The sequence below is a fragment of the Mytilus californianus genome, unplaced genomic scaffold, assembly GCF_021869535.1.
Source record: "Mytilus californianus isolate M0D057914Y unplaced genomic scaffold, xbMytCali1.0.p SCAF_4, whole genome shotgun sequence".
Lineage (NCBI taxonomy): Eukaryota > Metazoa > Mollusca > Bivalvia > Mytilida > Mytilidae > Mytilus > Mytilus californianus.
The window spans coordinates 29,773,111-29,795,014 of NW_026262690.1; the positions used below are offsets into that span (position 1 = coordinate 29,773,111).

At 32.1% G+C, this 21,904-nt stretch overlaps 1 protein-coding gene across 1 annotated transcript; it reads right to left on the minus strand.

Moving 5' to 3' along the window:
* Positions 1-11,844: 11,844 nt before the first annotated feature.
* Positions 11,845-21,888, minus strand: LOC127698204 (cytochrome c oxidase assembly factor 6 homolog). The gene is made up of 3 exons (XM_052201560.1): positions 21,822-21,888; positions 13,975-14,167; positions 11,845-12,053 (listed from the first exon to the last, which is right to left on the minus strand). The coding sequence occupies exons 2-3, from the start codon at positions 14,149-14,151 to the stop codon at positions 11,931-11,933; spliced, it is 300 nt and encodes a 99-aa protein (XP_052057520.1). The 5' UTR covers positions 14,152-14,167; positions 21,822-21,888; the 3' UTR covers positions 11,845-11,930.
* Between the last annotated feature and the right edge of the window lie 16 nt (positions 21,889-21,904).

Below are 21,904 nucleotides of genomic sequence, written 5' to 3' on the forward strand. Positions count from 1 at the left end.
TTTGTTATGCCGAATCTAACCGTATATTTAGATTTTTAATTTTGGGTCCAGTTTTCAAATTGGTCTACATTAAAGTCCAAAGGGTCCAAAATTAAACTTTGTTTGATTTTAACAAAAATTGAATATATGGGGTTCTTTGATATGCTGAATCTAAACATGTATTTAGATTTTTGATTTTTGGCCCAGTTTTCAAGTTGGTCAAAATTTGGGTCCAAAATTAAACTTTGTTTGATTTCAACAAAAATTGAATATATGGGGTTCTTTGATATGCTGAATCTAACCATGTATTTAGATTTTTTATTTGTGGACCCGCTATCAAATTGGTTCATATTGAGGTCAAAAGGGTCCAAAATTAAACTTCGTTTGATTTCATCAAAAATTGAATTAATGGGGTTCTTTGATATTCCAAATCTAACCGTGTATTTAGATTTTTAATTTTGGGTCCTGTTTTTTAAATTTGTCTACATTAAGGTCCAAAGGGTCAAAAATTAAACTTAGTTTGATTTTAACAAAAATTGAATTCTTGGGGTTCTTTGATATGCTGAATCTAAACATGTGTTTAGATTTTTGAGTATGGGCCCAGTTTTCAATTTGGTCCAAGTTGGGGTCCAAAATGAAACTTTGTTTGATTTCAACAAAAATTGAATAAATGGGGTTCTTTGATATGCTGAATCTAAACATGTATTTAGATTTTTGATTTTTTGCCCAGTTTTCAAGTTGGTCCAAATTTGGGTCCAAAATTAAACTTTGTTTGATTTCAACAAAAATTGAATATATGGGGTTCTTTGATATGCTGAATCTAACCATGTATTTAGATTTTTTATTTGTGGACCCGCTATCAAATTGGTTCATATTGAGGTCAAAAGGGTCCAAAATTAAACTTCGTTTGATTTCATCAAAAATTGAATTATTGGGGTTCTTTGATATTCCAAATCTAACCGTGTATTTAGATTTTTAATTTTGGGTCCTGTTTTTTAAATTTGTCTACATTAAGGTCCAAAGGGTCAAAAATTAAACTTAGTTTGATTTTAACAAAAATTGAATTCTTGGGGTTCTTTGATATGCTGAATCTAAACATGTGTTTAGATTTTTGAGTATGGGCCCAGTTTTCAAGTTGGTCCAAGCTGGGGTCCAAAATTAAACTTTGTTTGATTTCAACAAAAATTGAATATATGGGGTTCTTTGATATGCTGAATCTAACCATGTATTTAGATTTTTTATTTGTGGGCCCCCTATCAAATTGGTTCATATTGAGGTCAAAAAGGTAAAAAATTAAACTGTTTGATTTTAACAAAAATTGAATTCTTGGGGTTCTTTGATATGCTGAATCTAAACATGTGTTTAGATTTTTGATTATGGGCCCAGTTTTCAAGTTGGTCCAAGTTGGGGTCCAAAATTAAACTTTTTTTGATTTCAACAAAAATTGAATATATGGGGTTCTTTGATATGCTGAATCTAACCATGTATTTAGATTTTTTATTTGTGGGCCCCACTATCAAATTGGTTCATATTGAGGTCAAAAGGGTCCAAAATTAAACTTTGTTTTATTTCATCAAAAATTGAATTATTGGGGTTCTTTGATATTCCAAATCTAACCGTGTATTTAGATTTTTAATTTTGGGTCCTGTTTTTTAAATTTGTCTACATTAAGGTCCAAAGGGTCCAAAATTAAACTTAGTTTGATTTTAACAAAAATTGAATTCTTGGGGTTCTTTGATATGCTGAATCTAAACATGTGTTTAGATTTTTGATTACGGGCCCAGTTTTCAAGTTTGTCCAAGTTGGGGTCCAAAATGAAACTTTGTTTGATTTTAACAAAAATAGAATATATTGGGTTCTCTGATATGCTGAATCTAACCATGTATTTTGATTTTGGACATTGGACCATAATAGGTTAATTAAAAAAAATCAAGTTCTTAGACCACATTCTTTCTGTGTCAAAAACCTATGCTGTGTCAAATATTTAATCACAATCCAAATTCAGAGCTGTATCAAGCTTGAATGTTGTGTCCATACTTGCCCCAACTGTTCAGGGTTCGACCTCTGCGGTCGTATCAAGCTGCTCCCAGCGAAGCAATTTATTTATACGACTGCAAAAAAATTTTTGGGATCGTATAATGGTATGATGTCGTCGTCCGAAGACACATTGGTTTCCAGACAATATCTTTAGTTTAAGTGAATGGATCTCTATGAAAATTTTTAAGAAGGTTCAATACCACAAAAGAAAGGTTGTGATGATGTTCCCAACCATCTAGGAATTAGGGACCCAAAAGGGGCCAAAAACATGCATTTTTCTAGTTTCAGGATATTAACTTGTGTATAAGTATTTTGATTGCTCTAAAATTGTACCACAATGTTTAATACCACAAGTAGAAGGTTGGGATTCATTTAAGGGGTTATGGGGCCAACAGTTTAGGAATTAAGGGCCCAATACAACAGTTTTTGTAGTTTCCCGACAATAACTTGTGTGTAACGCAGGCCTGGGGCCATTACAATTACTTTGTGATTCTTCCATTACAATTACAATTACATTTTTTCTCACATGTAATGCATTACATTACAATTACTTTGTGATTCTTCCATTACAATTACAATTACATTTTTTCTCACATGTAATGCATTACATTACAATTACTTTGCCTGTGTAATGCATTACATTACACATTACTTTTTCAATATAAAAACTAATAAAATGCTCCGCTGGGGCGCAGCTTGATACGACCGCAGAGGTCGAACCCTGAACAGTTGGGGCAAGTATGGACACAACATTCAAGCTTGATACAGCACTGAATTTGGATTGTAATTAAATATTTGACACAACATAGGTTTCTGACACAGAATGAAAGTGGTCTAAGAACTTAAAAAATTTTAATTTACCTATTCAAACCATATCATGATTATTTGCTTTTATATATAAATCAGAAATAACCAATTTAAAATGGAAAATTCTAAAGAAAAAAAAGGAAACAAAAATCCCCCCCCCCAAATTTTTTGAACCCCCTTATGATTCATCACCCCCAAACTCAATCCCAGCCTTCCCTTTGTGATATGGTACCTTGCAGTACAATTTCAGAGAGATCCATACACTTGAACACAAGTTATTGTCTGGAAACTAGAAAAATGCTTGTTTTTTGGCCCCAAATTCCTAAACGTTTAGAGCAATTACCCCCAAACTCAAACCCAGATTTCCCTTTGTGATATGGAACCTTGCAGTACAATTTCATAAAGATCCATACACTTACACACAAGTTATTGTCCTGAAACTAGAAAAATGGTTGTTTTTTTGCCCCTTTATGGCCCCTAATTCATAAAATTTTGAGGAGAATTACCCCCAAAATCAATCCCAGTCTTCCCTTTGTGGTATGGTACCTTGCATTACAATTTCAGAGAGATCCATACACTTACACACAAGTTATTATCTGGAAACTAGAAAAATGCTTATTTTTGGCCCCTTTTTGGCCCCTTCTTCCTAAGCTTTTTGGTCAATTACCCCCAAACTCATTTCCAGCTTTCCCTTTGTGATATGGAACCTTGTAGTACAATTTCATAAAGATCCATACACTTACACACAAGTTATTGTCCTGAAACTAGAAAAATGCTTGTTTTTTTGCCCTTTTATGGCCCCTAATTAATAAAATTTTGAAGGAATTACTCCAAAAATCAATCCCAGCCTTCCCTTTGTGGTATGGTACCTTGCAGTACAATTTCAGAGAGATCCATATACTTACACAGAAGTTATTGTCCTGAAACTAGAAAAATGCTTATTTTTGGCCCCTTTTTGGCCCCTTCTTCCTAATCTTTTTGGTCAATTACCCCCAAACTCATTTCCAGCTTTCCCTTTGTGATATGGAACCTTGTAGTAGAATTTCAAAAAGATCCATACACTTACACACAAGTTATTGTCATGAAACTAGAAAAATGCTTGGTTTTTTTGCCCCTTTTTGGCCCCTAATTCCTAAAATTTGGAGGCAATTACCCCCAAAATCAATCCCAGCATGCCCTTTGTGATAAGGAACCTTGTGATACAATGTCAGAGAGATCCATACACTAACACACAAGTTATTGTCATGAAACTAGAAAATGCTTGTTTTTTGCCCCCTAATTCCTAAAATTTGGAGGCAATTACCCCCAAATCAATCCCAGCATTCCCTTTGTGATATGGAACCTTGTGGTACAATGTCAGAGAGATCCATACACTTACACACAAGTTATGTCTGGAAGTTACAAAAATGCTTATCTTTGGCCCCTTTTTGGCCCCTAATTCCTTAACTGTTGGTACCATAACCCCCAAAATGAATCCCCACCTTCGTTTTGTGGTATTGAACCTTATGGTAAAATTTCATTGAGATCCATTCACTTAAACTAAAGTTAGAGTGCGAAAACTAATGTGTCTTCGGACGACGACGACGACGACGCCAACGTCATACCAATATACGACCACAAAAATTTGTTTGCGGTCGTATAAAAACATTTCAAAGAAAGATTTTTATAAGAAATTGATAAATATTACCGGGGTATATGTACAGATATATACCGTGTTAGAGACATAGACTTCAAATACTGGTTAATTAAATAAATTATCATATAATTTTGTTTCTAACATTGATCACTTAATCATTAAGACATCATAAAGGGATTTCAAAGGGATATAATAATTTGTCATTAAAGGATTATCTTGTTAAATACTTAAGGGCTCTGTGAGGACAAACATAAGTTGAGAAGATTTGATTGCAATAAAAACATTTTGATATTAATTAGGTGAAATAACAACACAGACAGGACCCCTAAAACAACAGTTTGGTGTAAAAATGTTGATTGACATATTCAATCTTTCATTGAAATACATGTAAGGTGTGTATAGAATTATGAAAATTTTATCAGTGTCAGGTGGTAAATCAAATTGGTCTAATATATTATTTTCCATGTTGTCCTTGCAAAATCTCAAACTATCTATAATGATTTAATACAGTAATTAACTGTGACAATAGTTTTATTCAATACTTTCTTTTGTTTTTGTTAAATTTTTATTTTTATTCTCTTATATTCTTCAATTTCATGTATTTTACCAATTTGTAATGAAAAGTAATGTACAGTAATGGAGGCATTACACTGATTTCACTGAAACTATCTATAATGATTTAATACAGTAATTAACTGTGACAATAGTTTTATTCAATACTTTCTTTTGTTTTTGTTAAATTTTTATTTTTATTTTCTTATATTCTTCAATTTCATGTATTTTACCAATTTGTAATGAAAAGTAATGTACAGTAATGGAGGCATTACACTGATTTCACTGAAACTATCTATAATGATTTAATACAGTAATTAACTGTGACAATAGTTTTATTCAACACTTTCTTTTGTTTTTGTTAAATTTTTATTTTTATTTTCTTATATTCTTCAATTTCAATTTCATGTATTTTACCAATTTGTAATGAAAAGTAATGTACAGTAATGGAGGCATTACACTGATTTCTAACTAAAGTAATCATTACATTACATGTAATTGTAATGCAGAAAAAGTGCATTACAAATTACCTTGCATTACATCAAAAAAATGTAATATTACAATGCATTACAATTACAAATTACCATTACCCCAGGCCTGTGTGTAAGTGTATGGATCTCTCTGACATTGTACCACAAGATTCCATATCACAAAGGGAAGGCTGGGATTGAGTTTGGGGATAATTGCCCCAAACTTGTATGAATTAGGGGCCAAAAAAGGTCAAAAATCAAGCATTTTTCTAGTTTCCAGACAATAACTTGTGTTTAAGTGTATGGATCTCTCTGAAATTGTACTACAAGGTTCCATACTACAAAGGGAAGGATGTGATTGAGTCTTGGGGTAATTGCTCCAAGGGGGGTTTCCAAAAAAAAAAATTTTTTGGGGGGGGGATTTTTTTCCCAATTTTTTTAAGGAATTCATATTTCTTTTAAAGAAGAAATCTCCAATTGCGCAGTATTAGGCAATAGATTTGTAAGATCTTTGACCACATTTATTTTGTGTCAGAAACCTTTATTATGTCAAAAATTTGATCACAATCAAAATTCAAACAGTATCAAGCTTGAATATTGTATCCAAATTTGCCCCAACTGTTCAGGGTTGGACCACTGCGGTCATATCAGGCTGCGCTCAGCGAAGCATTTTATTGTGTTATGAGATATAATCTTGAAAATGATAAAAGATGGAAAGAAATTTGAAACTGAATAAATGATCAGCCTGATAAGATGTACAAGTATGTCAACTTTGATAAAATCATTATAGGATTAAATACCATATTTCTAGAGGTAATTGATGTGCTAATTATGGCCAATTAACTCACAAACTGAATAAAAGAAGGACATTTATATCAAGTTTGTGATTCAGTAGCCCAGTTTATCAACAATTAGAAAGAAAATAAGTGTTAAATCCTTATACATTTAATTCTTAACCAAAACTTTTTATTGTCTCCTGTACATTTCACAACTGGAGATATGGTAATGGTCTCTTTATGTCCTAAACACATCAATACTCAGAGACCCTTTGACAGAAAGCTTTCATACATGGTAGAATTATTTGTTTTCATTTTCACTATATAGTTCGGTTGATTTGATTTTACAGAATTTATGGGACGTTCACCAATTTTACTTAATATTTTAACAATGACACCTTGTGAATGCAACTCCGCTGACCCCATATCACAGAAAACTCTCATACTTGAAAGGATTGTTTGTCATGTGTAGTTGACCATATTTTACCACCATTTAATTCTACCATTTTTACTGCAGTTTTAGGACTTTTTTTTTTTTGGAGTATTGCGTCAATAACACCTTGTGAACACAACTCATCAGACGATTTGACAGAAAGCTCTCATACATAATACTATTGTTTTCCATCATGTGTAGCTGACCATATCATAGCACATTTTTAATTTGACCATATTTATAGGAGTGGGAATGACTTTTTTTTTTAGTATTGAAGAAAAAATCAACCTTGTGAAAACAACTCCTCGGAGCCCAGTTGAAAGAAATCACTCATATTTGAGAGGCCTGATGGGGAGGTCTCATCACGATTCACGAGTTGATTTTTTTGTCAATCACGATTCACAGAAAATAAATTTCCATGATCACGGATCACGAAAATATAAAAAAAAAAAAAAATCTGTAGTAAAACGGATCACGATAGCGAAAATGCGCCGATCACGAAGAACGAAAATAACCCATCAGGCCCCATAATATTTGGTACCACTGTGTGCCATCATGTGGAGTTGACCATTTTACATCATTTTGATTTGTCCATTTTTACATCAAAACTGTCAAATTTAGTTAAATGTCAGCTTCATTTGGTGTATATAATGATTGTAAGATGAACATGTCGGACCTTCACCTCTTTTAAAATTCAGTGGTCGGCATTCATTTTTATCTCTCCTGCGATGAAAGTCGCAGAATGCTAGAAATAGAATTTAAAATCTGGCAATAGCGTAAAAGATTTGTATAAAGCTTTATATTTCAGAAATATAGAATACCTGGATGCTTCATATCTTGTATGCAGATAACTTATGTTACAAAGTTTCCCTCTGTCATGTGTCCATCGTCCCCGATGTCATTTTCATGGTTAGACGTCTGCTTCAAAAAAAATTGTAATTGTTTTGTTGAAATACTCTTATTATGAGTAAAAGCATAACCACATGTATATTTGGTAGATGGTTTCCTTGCAAGGTCTACATGTCTGTCAGACAGGGTTCACATGACCTTGACCTCATTTTATGGATCAGTGATCAAGGTAAATTTATGTGGTCAAGTCAATATCTCAGATACTATAAGTAATAAGACCTCTATAGTTGGTGTATGGAATGAGCCATACATGTCTTACTGGCAGATTTCATCTGACCTTTATGTTTAGTTTTTGTGATTTAATCTGTTTTTCAGATACTATACGCAATAGGGCCACTATATTTTGGGTATGGAATGTTTGTGAGGTTTATATGTCTGGCAGGTTTCATATGACCTTGACCGACCATATTTTCATGGTTTATTGGTCAATATTTTTTCATGGTTTTGTCAGTTGATCAGATGTGACGAATAGGTCAAATATATTTGGTGTATGGAATTATATGGTGTACATGCCTGTTTGGCAGGGTTCATATGACTTTTACATCATTTTCATGGTTCATTGGTCAATGTTAATTTTTTCCTGGTTCTTTCAGTTTATCGGATATTAAAAGCAATAGGTCAATTATATTTGGTGTATGGAATGATTATAAGTTGTACAAGTCCAACTGGCTGGGTTCATATGACTTTGACCCCATTTTCATGGTTCATTGGTCAATGTTAAGTGTTTGTGGTTTGGTCAGTTTTCCAAGTACTATAAGCAGAAGAACTACTATATTTGGTGTATGGAATGATTGTAAAGTGCACATGTCTGTCTGACATGATTCATCTGACCTTGATCTCATTTTCATGGATCATTGATAATGTTATGTTTATGTGATGCTTGTAGTAAAACCTTCATATAATAGAAGTTCAACATAAATTTAATCACAAGTTAGGCAGGCGAGACATTTCAGTGTGTGTGCTCTTGTTAAATAAGTTTCCTAAGGAAAAACGGTGATTAAATGGAGAAGTACAGGGCTGCCATCAGTTTCTGTGCAATAATTTATGAACTGTTCAACCAATACTTGGAATTTTAATTTGTCGTTCCTAATGACAAAATGGAGGTCAAGTTTGATATTGACAATTTACACTTTATTTGTTCAGGAATTATGGTTCTTGATAGATAAGAAAATGTCACTTTATGTTCAACCAATGCTTTTCAAATTTTGAGTGACAGTCTTTGCTAGATGTGGATAAATATACATCTTTGTATTGAAGAAAACAGGTGCATGGTTATATCAACATATAACAGACTGTAACAGAATCTTTATAAAAGGGTTAGCTCATTGTTGAAGGCCATACAGTGCCTTATAGTTGTTTACATCCTCGTCCTTTGGTCTCTGGTGGATATTCATCTCATTGGCAATCATACCACATCTCCTTATTTTAATATAATTTGGCTGAAATTCATTGTAAAATACAGAAACAATACCAACATTCAGAAAACCATAGAGTACAAACCTGCAAAATGAGGGAGAAGTATAGATATTCTGTTTTGGTTCATTCATCCTGCTTCAAATCTTAGTTAAAGTTCATGTTCAAGCTACTCTGCTGTTCTTTTATCATGAAATGTCACCTATTAATACTGTAAATTCAGAAATAATTCCGGTGTTTTTATTAATGCAAAAACAGCGGCAGAATAAGGATCACAATAATAAAAATTTCAGTAGTTATTCATTACTAGCAAAATATGCTTAATAATTTGACTATCAAGGCTCTGTTTCCCTTTAGACTTCATACCAGGGTTTTGTCCTGGATCTGCTTGGAGTGAAAGCCCTTTGTCCAGACCTACCTACACCTACTTTGGGAAATGCTATGTATGCCATTTATAGCCATGCCAGCAGGGCCGTAAATTACGTGGAGGCATGTAGGCAGTTGCCTCCTATTGCAAGCCGACCATAAAAATAAAAATCGAAACAAAAATGATATATTATTTGAGCGTTCTTATCCTGACACTGTATGCCTGTTCTTAAACCGTGTAACATCCATCGTGCCCCATGACCTCTTAAACATGCATGTCAAACCCCATTCACAAATTTTATTCATTATGCTTTCAAAAAACTGTCTTGGCATTAGTCTTGACAATCCACAAAAAAAAAAAACTTGTCACATGGCATTTCGAATTTAGTATAACAAAACCTAATGCAGATTGAAAGCTGAACATGTCAAGATGAGTATTTTTCAATACTTCCAAATGCGAAGTAGAACATTTTTTTGTACCCTGTCGGTTGTACTGCCATAATCTTGTCCTTGTCAACAGTTGTCAGTCACTTAGTCACTCATAGATTTAAGAATTCTTGTTGCAATTCTAGGTAAAATCACGATCATCAATGCGTCACGTAAGCGTAACAATATAAGGACCCTGTTATGAAGATAAATGCCAAGTCGCCGTTGAATTTACGTTGATGCATGAGAAAGGAGAATGCATATTCAACCAGGACACAAAAACTAGATAGAGATCACAAACGAATACACAAAATTGGCTGTTGAAACAGTATGGACAGGTTAACAATATACATAATATATAGTTCAAACCAAAATACTATCGACAAGTAAGATGCATCAACTTATTAAGGCGAAGTACGCACCATTAGATGATATTTCGGATTTATACGAAATTTGGTATGCATTTAAATCTTGTTGAACTTCATCTGAATATTAAACAAATAGTACATGTATCATTAACATATAGATTCTACAGATACAATCTGTTTAGAACTTTATAAATAGAACCAGAGGTATTTATTGTAGTCTCAAATAGAGAACCTAGAAAATAAGAATTAAAAAGCCCCGAAAAAAATGCATTTCATTCGATTAAAATTGTGATTTCTCATAGTTTCGTTAACATAATTTGTTTTAAATTATATGTTATCGTTGTGAACATTTTTGGTTTAATGATATGAAAAAATGTTACCAGATCGTTTTTGTAATCTTTTAAAATCATTTTGAAAAAATATGATAAATGACAGCATGACGTTACGCTTTTGTCACTGTATATACCGAGACTGCACATGTTATTGAAATTTTACTGAACTTGAAAACAAATCCGTGGAATTTTGTGGCTGAAACTTCGAGAAATTCAAGATGCATACAATGTATTTAATCAATGTTTTTTTTACATTCATTCTATACCTTTATAGATCCTTTTCAAAATGTCTGATTTGATATAATCTCTGAAAATATACACATTTCACTTTTTAGATATTCATATGCAGTTCAATGAGTTCCAAATGCTTTCAAAATTTTATATAAAACAGTTTCTCCGACCTTAATCCCGGACGCCTCTATTACAGAACCTACCAAATGTATTTATTATAATTTTTATTAACTATGTATTTGCATTCAGGTATCACAGATCAAATTTAATCGTTCATTGTGTGTTAATTTACGTTTTTTGATTGAATTAAGCCTTCCAATTGATATTTTATGGTGTGTCTTTCTATGTTGTGATGTTATACTATTGTTTCAGAAAAGGGAGAAAGTTTGGTACCATTAAAACGTTTAATCCCGCTGCAAATGTTTGCACCTGTCCTAAGTCAGGAATCTGATTACAGTAGTTGTCGTCTGTTTATGTAGTTCATACGTGTTTCTCGTTTCTCGTTTTTATATAGATTAGACCGTCGGTTTTTCCGTTTGAATGGTTTTACACTAGTAATTTTTTGGGGCCCTTTATAGCTTGCTGTTCGGTGTGAGCCAATGCTCCGTATTGAAGGCCGTACCTTGACCTATAATGGTTTACTTTTATAAATTGTAACTTGGATGGAGAGTTGTCTCATTGGCACTCATACCACATCTTCCTATATCTATCTACGTACTTGGGTAAGATTGCTGTCCATAGAACTTGCATCTAAACACTGTGACCTTGTGAAGACTTATGACCAAGTTCGAACACTAGCTAAATCATTTCTCCAGATACGAGAAAATACAGCAAGTTAGTAAGAACGAAATTAAGACTTTGACACATGATGCTCAATGCTCAAAATATCTTCACCAAACTTTATATCAGAATGTGAATTTGGTATATGAAAAATATTATCAGTTATGTAGAGAGCAGTTTCAATTATGAGGTTTGACAGTTTTTTTTCTGAAATCAAGTCAAAATATCTCCAGGGGAAACTGCTCAACATCTTGGGTCTGTTCGTTCCCCAGGCCCCCGCACATTATAATGCCTCCTATTAAACAAGTTCAATTTTACGGCCCTGGCCAGTGTGTGAACAATTTATTTGATATTTTAGCTATCTGTATAATACATGAAATATTTACAATATCACATAAAATTACATCAGTCAACATCATGATGATTCTGGTTTATATCCTGAAATTTTGAACTCTTTTTCTTCTGGTAAAGGGTTTTCTCCAGATTCAACTTTTGCTCGAAATTTTAAATATTCTCTTCGTCTATCAAAATGTTTTACCTGAAAATATAAAAAAAAAATTTCAAAACATTGCTCTTGAAGTATGTTTTAATGAAAGGCTGTGATGCATCCAATATGATTTGAAAACAGACTGTTGATGAGGGGTTGTTGAACAAGTGTATTTTAATATCAAGTTTGGTCAGAGTATTATACTGACAATGTTGTGTTGAACAAAATATAGTGACCCGTGTTAGATCAACTTCATTATATTGAATCTTAACAATGACAGTACCAAACAAGTTGCTAAAATTTTGCAATGATAAATGAACATGACTATATTGGTAAATCTATTTATAATTTTGAAATCAATGGGACCCCTCTAAAATGCATTTTGAATCGGAACTTAATATGATTTAACAACCTGAATGTGTACAGAGGGTCCACGACTGAACTTTTTATTTTCAAAAGAAGAATCAAAAGTTTTTTTTCTTCCTTTTTTTTAATAAAATATTGGTATTCTGTTTAAACTGTCATATCTATAATTATTGTAATTTGAAATGTTAGTAATCAAACTGCAAGTTTTAAAGTTTTGAAAAATTCAGGAAAACTATTATTTATTTGAATTTCCTGAAATTATAAAAAGAAACTGAATAGTTCTGCATTTCAAAATAAGAATTTTAGAAAATTTGTTGAGAAAACAAATTCATATTAAAGTACCTGTTTGATTCTCAAAATTTTGTTTCAAAAATTAATTTTATCTCGATAAAGTTTCTTTTATTTTTTATGTTTCAATTATTCATTTGCATGTGTGCAATTTAAATTTTCAAACCTTCTTTTCAAACATGTCAAACAATAAAAATTTGTCGAAATGGTTAATTTTCAAATTGTCACTCCCATTTCTTTTATAAGATAAGAAATTCCCATTTTTAAAACCACGTGTAACCATGGCAAAAAAGGAAATGGTAACTTTCTACCTGTGATTGGGTGATTGTTCATTTTATCAACTTGAGTGATATGTATTTCAATGTTTTACTCTATTTCATATGGGCCTATTTTTTCACAGAAGGTTGAAAACTGACCTTTCCTGGCGACAAGAGTCAATATGAGATATTTTTACAAGTCCCCCTCCTAAAAATGGTTTCCCATTTTAGAGTTAGATGACTGGCATATTGTTATTTTACAAACTTTGCAAATACTATGCAATTATAGCCTTTTTATGAGGTTGATACAAGGATGTGTCGACCTGAAAGAAGTATATCTACTGAGGACAAAGTCCAAGGTCGATAAACTTCTTTTTGTAGATACATCCTCGTATCAACCTCATACCAAGGCTTTAATTGTTAAATTATAATTTCCAATGCATTGGAAATAGAGCAGAAATTCATTTGATTGGTTGTTACATTGCATAAGAAAGTATTGAGGTTTTTAGATTTCTATATTTAGATATATTGTTGTATTTTAAAAACAATTATGCGACATCACTTTCCAATCTGCAGTTTTCAGTCTACCTTTGAAAATAAAGTGAAACATGTGACTCTTTCAGACCAAATCAAATTATTTAGAATATACAAAATAATAAAATTAAATAATGTTTAATTTTAAAACTATTTTAAAAATAATAATTTAATACTGTAAACCAACTTATTTTCACAAGTGATTTATTTTTGCGACTTTCACAAGTAGAAAAATAATGCGTAAATTAATAGTTACAAATACTTGAAACTTTGATCTACCCTTTTATGAAAACATCATAAAAACTTGAAAATCATAAATATAAATCGGCTGGAATGGCCTAAATGTGAAATAAAGTGTCTGCAAAAATAAGATGGTTTACAGTATTTCCTTTGGCCAGTAAGTATTTCCAAGTGTAATTAAATCATGATTATTTGCATCTCAAGTTTCACAGCATTCAAACAAAAATGTATGCAATCTATTTTCCAACTATCAATACAAAAAAAATATGAATTAAATAACAGTGTACCCATGTTTTTGAACAAAATGATTCATATGGCTTTCTGAGTTCTGCACACTTTTCTGTGGCTTTTTCTTTCCCTAGTTTCTCTTCATGTCTGGATAAACAGTTCCAATAGTTATCTCTAGCTCCCCAGCATTTTTCTCTGTCTGCTTTTCCAGAAATAGGACCTACAGATTCTGACATTGTTCACATTTAGCTACTGAAAATGAAAAAAAAAATCATATCAATTAATTTTGTATATATAAATAAATAAATATGGAAGAAACTTCCTTTACTGAACAGTATAAATAAAAGGAGATGTGGGATATACATCAAAAAGACCAAGGTAGTGGCAAAACTCCCTGAAATGGGTTTTACCGGGCAATACTAGCTGGGTAATATGACTTTAAAGCTTATTTTTACATAAAATAGTAAATAAAAACTGTTGTTTCATAGTATTATTGCTAAATGCATATATTTTATACAGATAAACATTTAGTCATTTTCAGAGGATAAAAAAGTTCAATACATTCAAGATCTTCCTTTTCTTTAATAATTATATATAGGTAAACATTTTTTTATACCTTATTTATTTCTCAGCTTTGTTTGAATCAATCCAAAGATTGACAAAAATGCATTTAAACGTAGTGTATTAGTATATTGAATTGGAAAATTTATTTGCTATACAATCATATTGCTAAATATATACCCTAAGCATGCTAAGAGAACATATCACCCACACTCATACAGATAAAAAGCTTGTCATGCTTATTATTGCAAAATAAACAGATCTGTGTCATAGGTGTTATACCACCAAAGCATAGTACGTCACATCCGGTTGCATACGAAAAAGGGTTGAAAAAAAATATTCCCTTGAATTTGACAGTTGTAGGAAATTAATCCTACATTTCATTGCAGTAAAAAATTACTGAGTCATAAACATTATCTTGGGTGTTTCAAAGCACCCTTATTTTTCTGTTTGGTGTTTCTATAGAATATTTTGGAAATTTTGGAAATTTACCCCTTCCAAAAAAAATAATATTTGTAGAGAATTCCCCCCCCCCCCCACACTTTTCCAAACAAATTAATTTTGATGAAAATTTCTTTTTGTAAAATGTGGTACAAATTAAGAGACATCCATACACTTAAACACAAGTTATTGTCTGAAAACTAGAAAAATGCTTGTTTTAGACCCTTTTTGGCCCCTAATTCCTGAACGGTTTATGCAATTACCCCCAAAATGAATCCTAACCTTCTACTTATGGTATTGAACCTTGTGGTACAATTTCAGAGCAATCAAAGTACTTAGACACAAGTTATTGTCCTGAAACTAGAAAAATGCTTGTTTTGGCCCCTAATTCCTAAACGATGGAGACCATCACCCCAAAAACAATCCCGACCTTCCTTTTGTGGTATTGAACCTTTTGGTTTAATTTCATAGAGATCCATACACTTAAACTAAAGTTATTGTCCGGAAACCAAACGTCTTCGGAGGACGCTGACGACTACGTGATACCAATATGAGACCGCAAAAAATTTTTGCAGTCGTATAAAAAGGAGTGACAATTTGATTGGTTAACATCAAGTGATGGTTATTTTCTTATATGCAATGAAATGTGATGTGAAATTTTGTCTATAGTACTTGACATAAAACTTTACTCATGCCAAGTATTTCTTTATTTGAAACAAAGATAAATTCTGCACAATTTTTTGAAAAGTGCAAAATTTAACAAAGACTAATCATGCTTATAGGGGAAAATCAATGGTGGTGTTACACCTATAGTTTGAATAATTACTTATTAAAGGGGCATTAGCTGTCAAATTCATGTTCACTGATTTGACTCAAATTCTCATATTTGATTTATAACAATGTAAAACATTTATCCAAACTATTAAAAGTCGAAAATAAACAGTTAACAGGACATGGGCATGATAACTCATAGCTTCGTTTCGTGTGTATTTTAGTCTAGACGCCATCTAATTAACTATTGAGTTGACCTCCAAAGTCATCTGATGACCATATAAGCGATGAATAAATACAGATATAAATAGATTAAGCGAACTCATGCTATTGGATTTTTCTAGGTCTGTTTAATTTCATATTATAGATTAAAAATATATGTTTATCATCGTTTTTACATGTATAAGAATGATTTTTTGTGGATCAGATCAGTCAATCAAATGATTTACCTTTGTTTCACTTTCAATGTTGACATTCTTTTCCTTTAAATAACTTAACACATACAATTCACATGTTATCCATCTCTAGCTAAGGGGTTAAATTGAAGTTCACATGAATACGGATTCAATGAGGTCGAATTATTCACGAGCAACTGAATAATTCATCATCAATGTTTCTTAGCTTATTTTGACAAAATTGAACCATACTGGCGGCTAAAAGCGAATAATTATTTCACTATTTCACTTTCATTAATGATTGAACAAAAAAAAATCATATATTAGATTTTTTATATATCTCGTAGCAAGTGCCCCTTTAATTAGTGATGTCTGTAATTATAGAAAAATTGTTTCCACACTAAAAATAGTAATGAACAAAAATTGTTAATTAGTCATTTTCCTTACATAATAAATTGTTTACTTGGACTGACACTAAAATAAGTCCAAAACTGTTAATATAATAGCAATAATATTCATTAAGGAGTTATCCAATAGCAATGGTTTTAGTCATTATTGGCATTTTTGTCTCGAGCAGTTTTTACCTATCGTATTTTTAGTTTTTGAGATTTTAAATAGCCAAAAATTTTCATTTAAAGTCAATAACTGCATAAGGACTACAGCCATCTAACTATTTTGCCCTGTCAGATTTTCTCTAGCCTGATTTTCAAGAATTGAAGATATTAGACAATTGGTGTTCATGAGAGTGGAAATGCCTTTTACCGACAGGCGTCAAACGGTCATTTTCGGCTACAGTTAGCGTCAAATTGGTAAAAATTTTACCATGATTCGTCAAAATATCCTTGTCGTGATTCGTCAGAGGTCTCAAATAATTGCCGTTACCGTTATTTTTGGGAAAAAATTAACGTGATTCGTCAAAATCAGTCGATTTTTTTATCATCTTAAAGAAAGTGTACATTTTATCGTCATGCACCAAAAATTACCATTAACGTCATTTGGCAAGATTTTTTACCGTTATTCATCATGAAGGTACCCCCATTACGTCATTAAGCCTCGTTCATTGCAAGGCTTCAAATGATGCTTGTCGTGCTGAGCTTAGTCGAATTCCACTCAAAATTAAAATTGTATTTACAAGCATAAATTTTTTAGAGCATATACTTTCATCAGAAAATACACTTGTAAATCAAATTTTCTGTGCAACAAAAAATTAAGGTTTTCAAACCCCTGGATCAAAAAAACTACAAAATGCAGTTTACAATAAAATGCTCCGCTGGGGCGCAGCTTGATACGACCGCAGAGGTCGAACCCTGAACAGTTGGGGCAAGTATGGACACAACATTCAAGCTTGATACAGCACTGAATTTGGATTGTAATTAAATATTTGACACAGCATAGGTTTCTCACACAGAATGAAAGTGGTCTAAGAACTTAAAAATTTTTAATTTACCTATTCAAACCATATCATTATTATTTGCTTTTATATATAAATCAGAAATAACCAATTTAAAATGGAAAATTTTAAAGAAAAAAAAGGAAAAAAAAATCCCCCCCAATTTTTTGAACCCCCTTATGATTCATCACCCCCAAACTCAATCCCAGCTTTCCCTTTGTGGTATGGTACCTTGCAGTACAATTTTAGAAAGATCCATACACTTGAACACAAGTTATTGTCTGGAAACTAGAAAAATGCTTGTTTTTTGGCCCCTTTTTGGACCCAAATTCCTAAACGTTTAGGGCAATTACCCCCAAACTCAAACCCAGCTTTCCCTTTGTGATATGGAACCTTGCAGTACAATTTCATAAAGATCCATACACTAACACACAAGTTATTGTCCTGAACTAGAAAAATGCTTGTTTTTTTTGCCCTTTTATGGCCCCTAATTACTAAAATTTTGAGGGAATTACCCCCAAAATCAATCCCAGCCTTCCCTTTGTGGTATGGTACCTTGCAGTACAATTTCAGAGAGATCCATACATTTGAACACAAGTTATTGTCTGGAAACTAGAAAAATGTTTATTTTTGGCACCTTTTTGGCCCCTTATTCCTAAACTTTTTGGGTAATTACCCCCAAACTCAATTCCAACTTTCCCTTTGTGATATGGAACCTTGAAGTACAATGTCATAAAGATCCATACACTTACACACAAGTTATTATCATGAAACTAGAAAAAATGCTTGTTTTTTGCCCCTTTTTGGCCCCTTATTCCTAAAATTTGGAGGCAATTACCCCCAAAATCAATCCCAGCATTCCCTTTGTGATATGGAACCTGGTGATACAATGTCAGAGAGATCCATATACTTACACACAAGTTATTGTCATGAAACTAGAAAAATGCTTGTTTTTTGCCCCTTTTAAGCCCCTAATTCCTAAAATTGGAGGCAATTACCCCCAAAATCAATCCCAGCATTCCCTTTGTGATATGGAACCTTGTGGTACAATGTCAGAGAGATCCATACACTTACACACAAGTTATGTCTGGAAGTTACAAAAATGCTTATTTTTGGCCCCCAATTCCTTAACTGTTGGTACCATAACCTCCAAAATCAATCCCCACCTTCCTTTTGTGGTATTGAACCTTATGGTCAAATTTCATAGAGATCCATTCACTTAAACTAAGGTTAGAGTGCGAAAACTAATGTGTCTTCGGATTTTTTTTGCGGTCGTATAAAAATTAGGATATTCATTTCTTGTAGAAAAAAGTTGTTTAACAAAGCAGCACTTGGGACAAGTAAAACAAAGAATTTATGATCAGTGCTTGCAAAATCAAAATGCAAACATACAGGAATCTTCTAAACTCAGTTTCTTTCGTCAAGTCTACAAAATGGGTCAAAGACCATCATATGTCATGTATGTTGATTCACTAAACAATGTAAATGATAGAGCAGCAATATGCAAAATATGCATAAGTGCCCATTCTTTAATGATTGAAAGGGGAAGACATCTCAACATTCCTAGAGAGGAAAGATACTGTCCTGTCTGTAAAAATGGGGTAATTGAAGATGAACAACATTTCTAATTACAATGTAATAGATTTACCTCAAAACGAGAAATATTAGAAAATAAAATAAATGTTATATTCAAAATACAGCGTAACATTCCCACTGATGAAAAAATCTCTCTATTGGATAACAATAGCTCAGCATTATTACTTAGACTGTCGTCCTTTTTCATATCAGACAGAGTGTCTAAATATAAGGAATAGTGAACTAATATGATACATCAATATGTAACTTTTCATTCTATCATGATATGTTATCATGTAACTTTTCATTGTATCATGATATGTTATCATGTAACTTTTCATTCTACCATGTCAATTAATATAATTATATATATGCAATAGGTCTAAAACATTTATTGTTAATGAGTTTGTGCCAATAAAAATATTTGTATTTGTATTCATGCATTTTACCCTAATGTTCAATTTTTAGCTATGGCAGCCATGTTTGGTGACTTTTTGAGGGGAAAAATAACACAAACTTTATTCGAAACACTCTAAGGATAATTCACCCAGAGTTTAATTGAATTTGGTTCAATGGTTTCATGTCACAATTTGTAAAATGAAAACAAATTTTGATAACCTTATATTATGACATTTTTCTGTAGTCTTCAAAATATATGTAAAAACATTAAGTATTAAAAGAAATATATTTATGGATTCGTCCCCTTCACAGGTACAAATGTAACACCTGCCTCATATTACACCATAATTATCTCAATTTGTCCTCTATAATTTACTTGACATCAAAGCTGTTCCTTTAAATGTTCACGTCACAAGAGAAAAGTGATTGCTGTATGACGTCAATAGTTCAAACTCAAGAGTCAAAAATTAGCAATAAAGTCTATTGAACACCAATTTACACTCGACAGATGATGAAATACAAATACAAATACAAATATTTTATTGGCACAAACTCATTAACAATAAATGGTTAAGACCTATTGCATACATATAATTATATTAATTGACATTGTAGAATGAAAAGTTACATGATAACAGATTGAAAAGTTACATATTGGTGATTCATATTAGTTCACTATTTCTTATATTTAGACACTCTGATATGAAAGAGGAAGACAGTCTTAGTAATAATGCTGAGCTATTGTTAACCAATAGAGATATTTTATCATCAGTGGTAATGTTACGCTGTATTTTAAATATAACATTTATTTTATTTTCTAATATTTCTCGTTTTGAGGTAAATCTATTACATTGTAATAAGAAATGTTGTTCATCCTCAATTTCCCCATTTTTACAGACAGGACAGTATCTTTCCTCTCTAGGAATGTTGAGATGTCTTCCCCTTTCAATCATTAAAGAATGTGCACTTATGCGTATTTTGCATATTGCTGCTCTATCATTTACATTGTTTAGTGAATCAACATATGATGGTCTTTGACCCATTTTGTAGACTCGACGAAAGAAACTGAGTTTAGAAGATTCCTGTATGTTTGCATTTTGATTTTGCAAGCACTGATCATAAATTCTTTGTTTTACTTGTCCCAAGTGCTGCTTTGTTAAACAACTTTTTTCTACAAGATATGAATATCCTAATTTTTGTAAAGTGCATTTAGTTTTTTTGATCCAGGGGTTTGACAACCTTGTTGCACAGAAAATTTGATTTACAAGTGTATTTTCTGATGAAAGTATATGCTCTAAAAAATGTATGCTTGAAAATATAATTTTATTCTTGAGTGGAATACACCTTATCGCTATTTAGTCCAATCCGGAAAAAACAGTCATTTAGACAACTTCCTGTTTGGGTCAACAGGCCGCAAACAAAGGTCATCAGTAACGAGCTGAGGGAGGGAAAAATTTAGAAAGCGATCAATAGGAAACTTTGATAGATTATGATCCACTTTTTCGAACTCAAATTATAGTCAAAAAAATATTGTGTTTGAAGTATTTACGATGTTTTAAACAGGTCTCATTAAAAAGTATCATGCATGGTGCATTGTTTAAACAGGGTCCCAGATAGCGTCAACTGGATGAAAAAGTTGTGTAATTTTAGAACTTATCCGGAATGGAATAAATAGCGATTAGGTGTATTCGACCAAGCTCAGCACGACAAGCATCATTTGAAGCCTTGCAATGAACACCAAGTGCTTCTTTGATAAATTTAATGTGTAGTTTTTCAAAGGGTTCAGAGTCCCTTAAGGATGAGTAAACACCCCAAATTTCACAACAGTACATAAGTATAGGTGATATTAATGTATCAATCAGTTTTTCAAGTAGTCTACATGGATTATTCAGACCAACAGTTTTCTTTATTTTGAAATAGGCTTTTCTTGCCTTTTCCATAAGAGTATTAATGGCTAAATTGAAATTACCATTACATTTTATTACAATACCTAAATAAGAGTAATGACTAACAGTTTCAATACAAGAATGAAAATAAAGTTCTTCTAAAATGAAATGACCATCAAGGTCAATAGACTTGACCAAGTGACGATTGACAATGATTAAAACTGAACAGATATGGTATAAAATAAATCAGGTGAAAAAATGAACAAAAAAGTGTTTTTCCATACATTACCCACATTATTGTCATTAAAGACCATTAAACATATGAAATATTCTTGCAAGATACATCATGTATTTTTATTGAAATTAATTTTGATTTTTGTTTTCAATTGTTTCATGAGAGTTGTGCTTTGAACTTAAAATAACTTTATCTTCCAATGTGAAGCTGTCCATTTGGTTGTCTTAAAATAATGAAATAATAATAAATGTACCTAATGTCAAAAAAATTCTCGATTTATGAAACAATCGGAAATGACCAACAACATCCCACATGAACTGATAACGCGTAGAAATA